This window comes from Sorex araneus, chromosome 5 (assembly GCF_027595985.1).
Source record: "Sorex araneus isolate mSorAra2 chromosome 5, mSorAra2.pri, whole genome shotgun sequence".
Taxonomy (NCBI): domain Eukaryota; kingdom Metazoa; phylum Chordata; class Mammalia; order Eulipotyphla; family Soricidae; genus Sorex; species Sorex araneus.
In genome coordinates this window covers 6,084,685-6,098,103 of record NC_073306.1, presented here as the reverse complement: position 1 = coordinate 6,098,103, position 13,419 = coordinate 6,084,685, and the positions used below count along the sequence as shown (strand labels likewise).

Genomic DNA, 13,419 nt, shown 5'->3' with positions numbered 1-13,419 from the left:
GGGAAGTTGGTGTGGGAAAGTGGGCAAGGAGGGTGCTGGTGCCATATCTGACAGTGCTCAGGGTGATGCCTAGCTCTGTGCCCCCCAGGAAGTGTCATGCCAAGATCAAGGCTGGGTTGTCAGGCTGCAAGGCAAGGACCTTAACCTGTACTGTCGCTCCAGCCCCATCATTTTTTCAAAAGAAAGCAGTCTCAGCATCAGTTATGTACCCGAATTGTGCTGGGCTCTGGAAAATACAGTCAAGTTGCTTTTGCAGGGGTGAGGGGGTGAGGGAGTCGGGTGTTACGCTTAGGGCTTACTGCTGACTCAGGGATCTCTCATGGTGGGCCTGGCGACCAAATGTATGGGATGCTGGAGATCAGACTCGGGTCAGTCACATGCAGGCAAATGCCTCCCCCGCCGTACTGTCACTCTGGACCCCCAAATGCCCTCCCCCGCCATACTGTCACTCTGGACCCCCAAATGCCCTCCCCCGCCGTATTGTCACTCTGGACCCCCAAATGCCCTCCCCCGCCGTACTGTCACTCTGGACCCCCAAATGCCCTCCCCCGCCGTACTGTCACTCTGGACCCCCAAATGCCCTCCCCCGCCGTACTGTCACTCTGGACCCCCAAATGCCCTCCCCCGCCGTACTGTCACTCTGGACCCCCAAATGCCCTCCCCCGCCATACTGTCACTCTGGACGCCCAAATGCAGCCACGTTTGCAGCAATTTTTTCCACACCTGATCTGTAGCCAGGCGTGCGCTGCATGTGTCTCTTCTGCACTCCACTGTCCTTCCCTGTGTATTCAATAAATAAATAAGAGCTGCGGCGCTCTCTCTCGCCACCTGCGTTCGGTGGTCTGGGGCCGCTTCCCTCACCCCTGACGGCCGATGTAGTGGACAGACGAAGGCAGAAACAGGGGCCAGGCTGGTTGCTGATCAGTTGTAGCTTATCCCAATCTCGCCTCCCTCTCCAGGCTCACCCACTCCCGTATTCCTCTCCCTGTGCCCACTCTTACAGCCTGAGTTACAGCCCCAGATCACGAGGGTTTGGGTAGCAGTTATACATAGGTGTGGTTATACGATCAACAGATGTAAAGTCCTTCCCTCGGGGAAGCTTCTTCTAGGACAAACTCTCATCCAGCAAGGTGACCCGCCTAAGGGCGAAATACCATCAAGGGGTGCGTTTCTCCTTTCCTTAGTCCAACAACCATTGAAACATTCCTCTTAATTCTACTTCTTAATAATAGTAGCCATGTTGTATGAACACGGTAAGAGCTGCATTAAGCTTATAGGATGGCTCTCATGGGGACGTCTTGCTACAAATCCCAGACTACAGTGCTCCGGCCAGATTAGTGCTTTCTAACCCCAGCAGGGTTCTTATCCAGTTGTTTCTCTGTAGATTATTACAGAATTTGTCCATGATCATGCTCTTAACTTATAGTTAAGTATTATGGCGCTTGGCGTGGCCCGTTTCTATGGCAGGCTAGCTCACAAGTTGTCCTGGGTCCATCCAGTCCCTTCATTGGGACCCTGCTTTTGGGATGCTAGGAACTAAGGGCAACTGAGGCTTAAGTCGAGTAAACAGATGTCCAGGAGTAAATATTACTCAGAGTCAATTAACTCCCAAGTTACAAAAGCGTAGCATTAACTGTCTTCCTGTGTCTGTACAAAAAGGACATTGCTCGAAAGTAAACTATGCAAAGGACATAGGGGAAAGAGAAAAGCAATATTTCACTCACAAATACAAAATCCAGAGTCCTTAGAAGGATCCGACCACAGAAGTGGCAAGGTCTGATTTGGAGATCTAGGTGATTGACCCACAGGGGAAGCAGAGCACAGAGGAGAGGTTAAAGATAAGGGCAGGTGAATGGGAGTGCCTCAGGAGCACTGTGATGGGTGTAACCCAGTAAACCTAAACTCCTTGTGGCTGGGGCAAAGGACAACCCAGTGTTATCTTGCACTCCCTCTGCTCCTCCTGAAACCCAGATACTTATTCTATAAGCCATGTTGCAAAGTGCACTTAGCCTTGTTTAAGCGAATATTCACAATTAATTTTAGCCTCATAGGGATAGTCGCATTAATAACAATTCTAAGTTATAACCTTAGATCCTCTATTTTTCTTTTTTTGAGAATAAAGTTCCCAGATATGGAACTTTCTTGCTTGAATGCATCACTTTTTTTTTTTTAATTAAAAAAATCATTCCAAGAGTTCACTTTAGCGCTTCTTTTTCTTTTTTTGCTTACACGTGCATTCTTAGCCTACTTGATCCTTATAAGAATCCTATAAGGTAAATATCGCTGACCCCATGGAACAGAGGGCGAGTTTGAGGACCCTCGAGAGGCCAGTCCCTTAGCCGGGTACATGGCAGAAACGGAGGCGGGTGAGGTTCAGATTTGGACAACCCTCCACCTTCATCCTTCGCGCTCTGTCCTTGCCACCTCTCCCACGGTTCATGCAGAGCCTTTGCGTCAACTTGTGTCATTTTCTGAACCCCTTTAGCTCGTCTGGATCGAAACCCCCACCAACCCCAACTTGAAGCTGATCGACATCAAAGCCTGCGCACAGACCGTCCACAAGCACAAAGATGTCATCATGGTCGTGGATAATACTTTCATGTCGGCGTATTTCCAGGTAAGTCCAGGTCGTTGCTTTGGACCCAAACCCTTATAGCGAGGAGGCGGGACTTGGTTATCTCAAAGCCAGGGTCAAACTCATAAAATCTCACCGGGATTATAGTTAGAGAGAGAAATGAAATTGACCCCGTTCTGTCATCAGTCACTCTTACCCCCCCTGGTTGTAATATCTCGTACGAGAGTTAGCGTGCCTTGAGTGCTGACGTAGTTAAAGCTGTGGGGTTCTCATGGCAGGGGATGCAATCTCAGAACACTCTGCCTCGCTCTGGGACGGGTCTGATGGTACATTCACATAGCAGGGCTTGTGGTGTTTCTGCACTGGTTAGAAATGAGTTCCGTCACTGTAACTTGAACTTTTATGTTCATTTATATATTCATCTTAGTATTTATCTATATAATACATGTCTCAAACACTATAGTTGTATACAAACTTGTGAACACATGTACAAAATAAAAATGTCTATTACATATCCCATGTAAAAGAGGAAGATTGATACTATTATATATTCCATATGAAAGGAGGAAGGTGGTACTGTATGACCTCTACATGTCTGTTGCACAGGTTTCTCCATTTCTTTCTCTTTTTAATTTATTTTTGTTTTTGTTTGGATTTGAGGCCATACCTGACACAGTCTAGGTGTCATTTCTGGCTCTCTGCTTGGGGACCGTGTGGTGCTGGAGATTGAACCCTGGCCTTCTGCGTGCAACGCCTGCTCTCAGCTCATCAAGCTCTCTCTACATTTCTTTTTCTTTTCTTTCCTTTTTATTTATTTTCTGGGGGGCGGGGTGGGTTTGTGGTGCCACACCCAACAGTGCTCAGGTCTTACTCCTGGCTCTGTGCTTAGGGATCACTCCTGATCAAGAGTGGGACCATGGTGGGACAGTAATAGCCTGATCATGGGGGGCCCACATGGGGTGCCGGGGATGGAGCTCTGTTTGTCCGCATACAATCAAAGTGCCTTACCCGTTGTATTAACTTTCCAGCACCTCTTCCATTTCTTTCTTTTTTTTGCTTTCTGGGTCACACCCAGTGATGCTCAGGAGTTACTCCTGTCTCTGCACTCAGAAATTACTCCTGGCAGTGCTTGGGGGACCAAATGGGATGCCGGGATCAAACCGGGGTTGGCCGTGTGCAAGGCAAACGCCCGACTCGCTGTACTATCGCTCCGGCCCCCACCTCTTCCATTTCTGGACCCTTTTTCTAGTTACTCTTCCCTCAGTGCCCCTCAACCCTGGCATTATGCCTCGCCCCCTCCTCCCTTCCTCTCTTAATTCCTTGTTTTATTCGGAACTTCTGCTTCCCATTTTATCTCAGATCTGCACGTATCTGGAGTGCTCCTGGTAAACCGCCTCTTTTCCTACCTCCTTCGCTCTGTGCTTCTCTCTCCCCTCAGACCCTGCGCCTCATCCTCCCTCCTTTCCTTTCTCCTCCTCCCTTTCCCCAGATTCTTCTTTTCTGCTCTGCTTCCCTCGCCGGAGCCTGGGTCTGCTCTCCCCGCCGGCCCCCGGTCCCCTGGGCACTTGGTTTCCTTTCCTCGTCTGGGGTCCCTTCCCCCTTCCCCTTTCTTTCTGTTCCTCCTTGTGTGGTGACCTTCCTTACACTTCCTGTCGCCCCCTCTTCATTTTTCGGAGTTCCTGAAACCCGGGATGATCCCCCCACACACACACTTCAGTCAGACAGGTGTTTGGAAACTCATTCGTCTACGTTTCCCCCCGTCTGTTGGGGGTCCCTCAGGTTCGCCCAGGCCGCGGCCTCCCTGTGGCCTGCCGGCTCCCGGGGCCCTTGCCATGATCCTGTTCCTCTCCTTCCTGTGTTGCTCAGAAAGCATCGCTCCCTTGCCTTTTCCTTTCCTGAATACACTTCCTGGCGGTGTTATACTCAGATGGCTTCGTGGACCCAGCTCCCTCTGCCTCATGCTGGCATGCTGGGCCTTTGTGTTTTTGTTTTTGTTTTTTTTATTATTAATAGTGAATCGGGAGCTGGAGTAATAGCACAGCGGGTAGGGCATTTGCCTTGCATGCGGCTGACCCGGGTTCGATTCCCAACATCCCATATGGTCCCCTGAGCACCGCCAGGGGTAATTCCTGAGTGCAGAGCCAGGAGTAACCCCTGTGCATCACCAGGTGTGACCCAAAAAGCAAAAGAAAAGGAAAAAAATATAGTGAATCACTGTGAGATACAGTTACAGGCTTACAAACTTTCGTGTTTGTGTTTCAGTCATACAATGATTGAGTATCTATCCTCCACCAGTGCCCATTCTCCACCACCAATGTTCCAAGTATCCCTCCCTCCACCCCCCGCCCCCCCCACCCCACCTCTGTGGCAGGGCATTCCCTTTTGTTCTCTCTCTCCTTTTGGGTGTTGTGGTTTGCAATAGAGACACTGAGTGGCCATTGTGTTTGATCTATAGTCTACATTCGGCATGCATCTCCCAACCCGAGCGGGTCCTCCAAACACCCTTTACTTGGTGGTCTCTTCTCTATCTGAGCTGCCTTTTCCCCCAGCATGTGAGGTTGGCTTCCAAGCCATGGGGCAAACCCCCTGGTCCTTATCTCTACTATTCTTGGGTGTTAGTCTCCCATTCTGTTACTTTATATTCCACAGATGAGTGCAGTCTTTCTATGTCTATCCCTTTCTTTCTGACTCATGTTGCTTAACATGATACTTTCCATGTTGATCCACTTACATGCAAATTTCATGACTTCATCTTTTCTAACAGCTGCATAGTATTCCATTGTGTAGATGTACTAAAGTTTCTTTAACCAGTTATCTGTTCTTGGGCATTCGGGTTTTATCCAGATTTTGGCTATTGTATAGAGTGCATCAATGAACATACAAGTGCAGATGTCATTTTGACTATACTTTTAAAAAATTCTTTCCTTATTTTTATTTATTTTTTGCTTTTTGGGTCACACCTGGCGATGCTCAGGGGTTACTCCTGGCTCTGCACTCAGAAATTACTCCTGAGTGCAGAGCATATGGGATGCTGGGAACCAAACACAGGTTGGCCACGTACAAGGCACACGCCCTAACTGCTGTATCACTCCTAAGCATTGCCGGGCGTGACCCAAAAAGCCAATCAATCAATGAATCAGTCAAACAGGATCATCTCTTCGTCTCAGGTGATTTCCACTCTTGGAGTCTCTTTCAGTTCCCTTCGCCCACTGGCCATGGCTGTGGGCTGCTTAGTATAGCCCCGAGTGGCGCTTGCTGAGTCACAGTGACTCCTGTTTATTTGCACAGAGACTGCAGGGCCTGTTTCCGTCTGGGCCTGTCCAGGTTACTCATTAGGCCTGGCCCTCTTTGACCCGTTGCCATCACTAACATAGCTTGAGGTTTTCTCCCTAGCTGAAGCCCTCATCACGTTCCCCAGGCCGGGAACCCAGACTCCCCCTGTCCTGAGCAAATCTTTACTGAGTTCTTCTCATTGTTTGACCATTGGGAAAACGGGCTATATTTTCTTGCTTCCCTGCCTGTTATCTTCTGGATTTTTCTGGGAGCCTCCCAAAAGAGACCAACTAGCCTAAAATTTCAGAGTAGAGCTTCTGGATTCCGGTAGTGTAGGTCAGCCCTGGCTCGGCCAAATCTGCTGCTGCTTTACTTTTTCCCCCAGTGCCAGTATTTGGACTTAAGGCCTCTCGAATGCAAAGCATAAGCTCTGCTGTAGAACTACCCCCCCCATCCCCCATCTCTCGGCCAGTATCTTAATCTGCTTGAACACTCTTAATTTTCTTAGTCTCTTTACCTTCCCTATGTAATTAAGTCTTAAAGGCACTGCTTTTATTAAGATGGGTAGAATACAGCATTTCATTCATTAGGTTTTGTAAGTGCTGTACATAGTGCTTGGCACATAACAAAATAGTCAATGAATGTTAATGTTACATTTTTGCTTTTCTTTCTTTCTTTCCTTTTTTTTTTTTTTTTCATTTTGGCACATACTTGGTGATGCTCAGGGGTTGCTCCTGGTTCTGCACTCAGGATTTTTTTTTGGGGGGGGGGTCACTCCCGGCACTGCACAGGGGTTATTCCTGGCTCTGCATTCAGGAATTACTCCTGGCAGTACTCGGGGGACCATATGGGATGCTGGGAATTCAACCCGGGTTGACTGCATGCAAGGCAAATGCCCTACCCACTGTACTATCACTCTGGCTCCTATTTTGGCTTTTCTTTTGACTTATTTAGATATTTGACTTTTTTTTTTTTTTTTTTTGCTTTTGGACCCCCTGTGGTGCTCAGGACCTACTCTTTTTTCTGCACCCAGGAAATACTCCTGGTGATGCTTGGGGGACCATATGGGATGCTGAGGATTGAACCCAGGTCAGCCACATGCAAGGCAAGAACCTTACCCATTGTATTATTGCTCCAGCCTATTAACCGTATTTTTATGGAATGTTAGTGTTAAAAGAAAAGGTTTGACATCATTTACTCTGATTCTGTCAGATGAGAGATTAGCAAACACTGTAGAGATTGCTTGGAGCAATACCCAATTTAACACACCTGATTTTTTGAAGCACCCTAAATGATTCAGTCTCATATGTTAGTTAAACAGCTAGTTAACACACACACACACACACACACACACACACACACACACACACACACACATACACACTTTATCTTAAAGAGAATGTAAATTAAAGATACAAAGGATTAATTTGCAGGAAAATTAGGTGAGAGAAGAGTCCAGATTTATCCCAGCCCTGAGATTCTAGCAGCCTCTCTTTACTCATCCTTCCCCATGGTGCTGCATTAGAGGCTCTTCGTCTGTGCGTCTGCCAGGAACCTTCTGCTTCACAAAGCTTAAATTAAGAGTGAAGACTGGGAAGACCAAGGTTTTAACCATTAAAAAGTCAAAGCAAATTTGATCTTTACACAGCATTTGCTGATGTTACTGTCACTGACTTTGCATCTATGCTGAGACATAATGCCAGCGTCCCTTCTTAAGGGATCAATTTAGGGGTCAGTCAAGAGCTGCTCTGGGGGGCGACCTGTTACCTAAATCGGTCTGCTGTTTCTGGAAAGTCTGCGCTTTGAATTGAATGCTGGGTCCAATATTTCAGTTTTATGTAGTAACAGAGGGAAAAAGGGAAAGGTAATACCAGAGATCCTGGAAAATTTAAAGATGAGTATAATTTGGAAAACTTAGGAGACTGGGAATAGAATTTATACTAGCAAACATGGAAGTAATGAAGCATATTTTCAAAGGAGCTGCCATTTAAAATATAAATCTTTTGTTCTTTTCTAGCGGCCTTTGGCTCTGGGAGCTGATATTTGTATGTACTCAGCAACAAAATATATGAATGGTAAGGCCCACAAGTGTCTACGTGTTGAATGTTAGTTCCAAAAAGTTTGAACTTTTTCTTCTGTTATTCAGGTTTCTCTGTGACTCATTGAGGAAGTTGGACTTCAATTAATTTGGGAATTTCACTTAGGGCAGGCAAACCTGTGCATATGAGTTAGAAGCACAGGATTCAAATCTCCTGTAAAGCATTGCCCTGCTGACAATTTAAAAAGAGACATTTTTTAAATAAAGGCCAGGGGCTGGAGGGATAGCACAGCGGGTAGGGCATTTGCCTTGCACGCAGGCGACCCGGGTTTGATTCCCAACATCCTATATGGTCCCCTGAGCACCGCCAGGGGTGATTCCTGAGTGCAGAGCCAGGAGTGACCCCTGTGCATCGCTGGGTGTGACCAAAAAAAAAAAAAGCAAAAATAAATAAATAAATATATAAAGGAGAGAGAGAGAGACAGAGACAGAGAGAGAGAAAGAAGAAAAGGGCCTGCCATAGAGGCACGTGGGGATGGGGCAGGAGGGAAGCTGGGGACACTGGTGGTGGCAAGTGTACACGGGTAAAGGAGCGGGTGTCGGGACATTCTATGCCTGAGACCCAGTCAGGAGCAGCTTAGTAGCTGTGTATCTCACGGTGATTCAGTTTCTCAGAAAACAAAAGGAGGGGCCAGAGCGATAGTACAAGACAAGGTTTGCCGTGCACAGCCAACCTGGGCTCAATCCTTGGCATCCCATATGGTCCGCCGAGCACCTCGAGGGGTAATTCCTGTGTACAGAGCCAGGAGTAACCCCTGAGCATTGCCGGATGTGACCCAAAAAGCCAAAAATAAATAAAAAGATAAAGAGTAAAATAAAATAGGGGCTTCAGTGATGCTTGGGGGGAGTTTTGAGGCGCATGCATGAAGTTTCACTTAGACAGGTGTTCTAGCCACCTGAGGCACTTCTCCGGCCCACGGGCGTTTAATTTTTATGTGTTTATTGTGTAGTTTTTGGTTTGGGGTTCACACCTGGTGGAGCTCAGGGGCTGCTCCTGGCTTTGTGCTCCGGGGTCACTCCCTGTGGGACTCCGGGCCCCTGTGACCAAATGAGGATTGAACCAGTGTGGGTCACGTGACAGAGAAGCGTCTTAGTCCTGTACTTTCTCTGTAGCCCCAGAACATTTCATTGTTATATGATTTTTATTGTTCTGGATAGAATTGATGTTGTCAATTCAAAGTTCATTTAAGCTTTTTCTGTGGGGGCTTTTCCACCCACAGTTTTTCCACGTGATGTTCACATTCGAAAAATTAGAAAAGTAGGGGGCTGCAACGATCCCACAGCCGGTAGGGCGTTTGCCTTGCGTGCGGCCAACCCGGGTTCAGTTCCCAGCATCCCATATGGTCCCCCGAGCACCGTCAGGAGTAATTCCTGAGTGCAAAAGCCAGGAGTAACCCCTGTGCATCACCAGGTGTGACCCAAAAGGCAAAAAGAAAAAAGAAAAGAAAAAGAAAAATTAGAAATGTAGAACAAACATACATTACTTTTAATTTAAAACCTTTCTTTCTTTCTTTCTTTCTTTCTTTCTTTCTTTCTTTCTTTCTTTCTTTCTTTCTTTCTTTCTTTCTTTCTTTCTTTCTTTTTTAGGCCACAGTGATGTTGTCATGGGGTTAGTGTCTCTTAATTCTGACACCCTCCATGAAAAGCTCCGTTTTTTGCAAAATTGTAAGTATTAAGAAATCTGGATTTCTTTTTATGTCCTTGTTATAAAGGAATGACTGCATTTGATATCTGTATTTACACTAAGTTTTGTGCAGTATGAGTCTGGTCCTACTTTACAAAAGAAGAAATAAGAACAAAGACGGGTGGGGGGAATTCTGGTGTGTGTGTGTGTGTGTGTGTGTGTGTGTGTGTGTGTGTGTAGAAAGTTTTTAAAAAATGTGTTATAAAAGTCTAGTGAGAGCTCAACAGGATTTAAGACAGGAAGAATTTTGTGACATTATTTTTAGTTCGGTCTCTGTCATAATTTCATGTAGCCCAAGTGGATCTTGTATTTTACTCATGAGGTCAAGGCTGTCCCTGAAAGTGAGGCATAAATTTAATAAGCATATCCAAGTCAGGCTTTGAACCCAGGAACAAGCAGCCTGTTGGGTTTCCTCTGTGAGCTGCTGGCCGGGCACTGGCTTGGAAGTGGCGCTAGGCCTCAGGAGAGACCGACGTTCCCTATGTCCGTCCTGTCCTGGCCACCAGGAACATGGTCTGAGGAGGCGAGTGCTGTGCTGACCGGACCACCACCACTCGCTTGTCGGTTGGGCGCAAAGGATCAATCTTTCCCGCTCATTCTGACTGAAAAAATGCGGGTTCACCACAGGAAACCCAACAGAGGGTTCTGACAGAGATTCTCGGTGGGGTATTCTGAGGACTCTTCCCTCAACCATCCTGTCACTGGGTCCTGTCAGGCTCATGCTGGTATGGGAAATTGAATTCTCCCAGGCCACTGGGCTTTTTGTGTCTTTGGTTTGGGGGCCCAAATCTCGTGGTGCTCTGGTTTGCTCCTACTCTAGCTCAGGGGTCCATGCCATACTGCAACGTGAAGCTGGACCTTCGGTAAACAAAGTCTGCCCTCAGCCCATTGGCTTCTCTCTTTGGGGTTGATAGATGTTTTTGTGGGTTTTTTTTTCTCAGACCAGGCCCAGCCTATTCCAGCACTAACCCGGTGTGAGGCTTCATTTTGCTTAAGCTCCTTAGACCTCAGAGGAAGTTATTGTCCTCAACTTTACGATTTAATGAGTTTGTTCTCTTAAAAACAAACCCCAAGAATGAAGAAGATTAGGAGTAATGCCTTTTTTATATTCATCCTTTTAACTCTGGAAGGGCTATTAATTTTCTCAAGCATTGAAGAGATAACTATGTTTCAGCAGATGTTAAAAAGCCACTTCCTGTTTGGATTGCTGGGTTATCTCCGTGATGGAGGATTTATTTGATTCAGGCATTGTAATTAGACAGATTTGAAAAAAAAAAAAATGAGGAATAAAGTCGCTTTTCTGGGAAATAAGGATAAAAGGCACCAGAGGGCCCCTGAGGAGCGAGAAAGCCGAACTTGCTGCTGGACAAATTCTTTTTGTTCAAGCCAGGAGGAGTGGGGCGTGTACCCCGGAGATAATATAAAATCAGAAGCTGCATCTGCCAAAAGCTGAAGAGAATGTTGCTAGAACATTCCGTAACAGTAGGGTCTGAACGACTCTTTCTCTGTGTGTTGTAATGATTTTCCCAGAAAAACAGGGTTAAACTATGTGCAGAATGTCATTTCATGAGAGTCACAGAAAGGACTATTTATCTTCCCTTTGAAACGTTCGTGCCCGTGTTCTTGCTCTGTTTTCAAGAGACCCGTTGCCCCTCACTTTTCATTTATGTTCCTCCCCACACCTCCTCTCATCTTTTTTCTTTCTAAAAGGGCGTGGCGCCCCAGCAGTGTCCAGTGGCCATTTTTAGCCATAATTGGTCCAGCCAAGTGGTCCTCATTGTTCTGTGGCCGTCACTGCTGCCAGATACCAGGGACACGCCCGGCAGGGACGGGTGTGATCCCGCCCGTCCAACTGCAGGGCAGAAGCTCCCGCCCTAAGAGCCATCCCCCCGGCTCTCTCCTTTTTAAAAGCCACATCTCTGATCCTATTTGTGCTTCAGTCGCTGCTGGAGAGTTGATAAATCAATAATCCCACCCCCACCCCCCCACCCCCCACCCCCGGCCTCCTTCCTCAAACGGACAAACCAAGCTAGTCGGACGCTGGGCTTCTAGGGGTCAACTCGCCAAAGAGGCTCAGGGAATTCTCTGGGTCCGTTCCCGGTTCATCCTGACCCCAGGTCTGTTACCTTGGCAGCCATCGGCGCTGTCCCGTCCCCCATGGACTGTTTCCTCTGCAATCGGGGTCTGAAGACTCTTCAGGTTCGCATGGAGAAGCATTTTGAAAACGGAATGGCAGTCGCCCAGTTCCTGGAGTCGCACCCTCTGGTGGAGAAGGTTATCTATCCCGGTACGTTCCTCTCAGTCTGTGCACGCGTCCAGGGGCTGGAGAGATAGGACAGCGGGCCCGGCACTTGCCTGGCCTGTGACCAACCTGGCTTTGAGCCCTGACACCATCTACGGTTCCCTGAGCCCAGTACTAGAACGTTAAGGGTCATCCAAAGCGCCGTTGTAAGTTAGTTAGGTGTTTTCAAGTACTTTACATCGTTCAGTTTCGGTGTCTGTTACTCAGTGACCGGCCAGCTGTGCCAAGGCTGGTAGTCAAGACGAAGCACGTGACTTCTGGCCCTGTGTAGCCAGGAGAAATCGCTGGCTAGTGTGTATCTCGTTCAAGAACCACTTCATTCGCTTCTAACCTCCTGGGCCTGCCGGCCGCCCCAACTCTGTTACCTGATGGACACATGAAACCATCACATCGAGACTTGCTACTTGAGCCCCCACATGCCCCAGGAGGCTGTGCTGGTCCTTTCCAAAAAGGATTTCTTTCCTTGAGTTCCTTCACCCCACACAGCCTGAGCACCCTTACCTGTTACTCTTTGGATTTCTTTGACCCATCTTTTCAGCTGGACGGAAGCAGTTTCAGTCGTTTATCTTAACTCCCTTCCAGGTGTCCAGCCACGTGGCCTAAGGTGGACAGGACACTGAGATCTGGTTCCCGTCCTCAGGAATTTAGATCAAGCAGGGCAGGAAAACGTGCAAGATGAACTGCCTGCTATAGGGGCTGGAGCGGGCAGGGCATTTGCCTTGCGTGCTGCTGGCCTGGGTTCAACCCCCAGCACCCCATATGGTTCTGTGAGCCTCACCAGGAGAGATTCCTGATTCCTGAGTGCAGAGCCAGGAGTAAACCTTGAAAACAGTTAGGTGCGGCCCCAAAATATATATATATATATGTGTGTGTTGGCTGGAGTGATAGCGCAGTGGGTAGGGCGCTTACATGTGGCCGACCCCGGTTCGATTCCTCCACCCCTCTCGGAGAGCTCGGCAAGCTACCGAGAGTATCTCACCCATACAACAGAGCCTGGCGAGCTACCCCTGGCATATTCAATATGCCAAAAATAGTAACAACAAGTCTCACAGTGGAGACATTACTGGTGCCCGCTCGAGCAAATTGATGAACAACAAGATGACAGTGCCAGTGGTGTATATGTTGTATATGTTTATATATATGTATATATATATATATATATATAATTTTTTCTTTTTTAAGTGTAAGTGCCCATGCTAAACAGCTGATGATTTGGTGGATATTTTGAACCAGGGAAAGGGGCTTTGGAGCTGAGCCCTAAATTCAAGGGCTCAGATCAAGGCATTTCAGATTGATTTGAGGCGTTTATAGTTACCATCGACAGTTGGCGTTAGGAACGCAGCTGTATTTATTTAGTTCATTTTTGAGCTCTAGCTTGCTCGGAGTTCTGGGTTCCCTCGCGGTAGTGCTGAGAGGACCAGATGGTGCTGGGGACCGGGCCCTGGCCAGGACCCTGCTTGCAGAGCACAGAGTTAGCTTTTGGAACT

At 47.5% G+C, this 13,419-nt stretch overlaps 1 protein-coding gene across 1 annotated transcript in view; it reads left to right on the top strand.

Annotated features, from left to right (window-relative positions):
* Nucleotides 1-13,419, top strand: part of CTH (cystathionine gamma-lyase) — a 36,425-nt gene that overhangs the window by 14,202 nt on the left and 8,804 nt on the right. Inside the window, exons 6-9 of the mRNA XM_055138695.1 lie at nucleotides 2,486-2,617; nucleotides 7,866-7,923; nucleotides 9,534-9,611; nucleotides 11,765-11,917. Coding sequence (XP_054994670.1) covers nucleotides 2,486-2,617; nucleotides 7,866-7,923; nucleotides 9,534-9,611; nucleotides 11,765-11,917 — 421 coding nt within the window. The remainder of the gene's footprint in view (nucleotides 1-2,485; nucleotides 2,618-7,865; nucleotides 7,924-9,533; nucleotides 9,612-11,764; nucleotides 11,918-13,419) is intronic.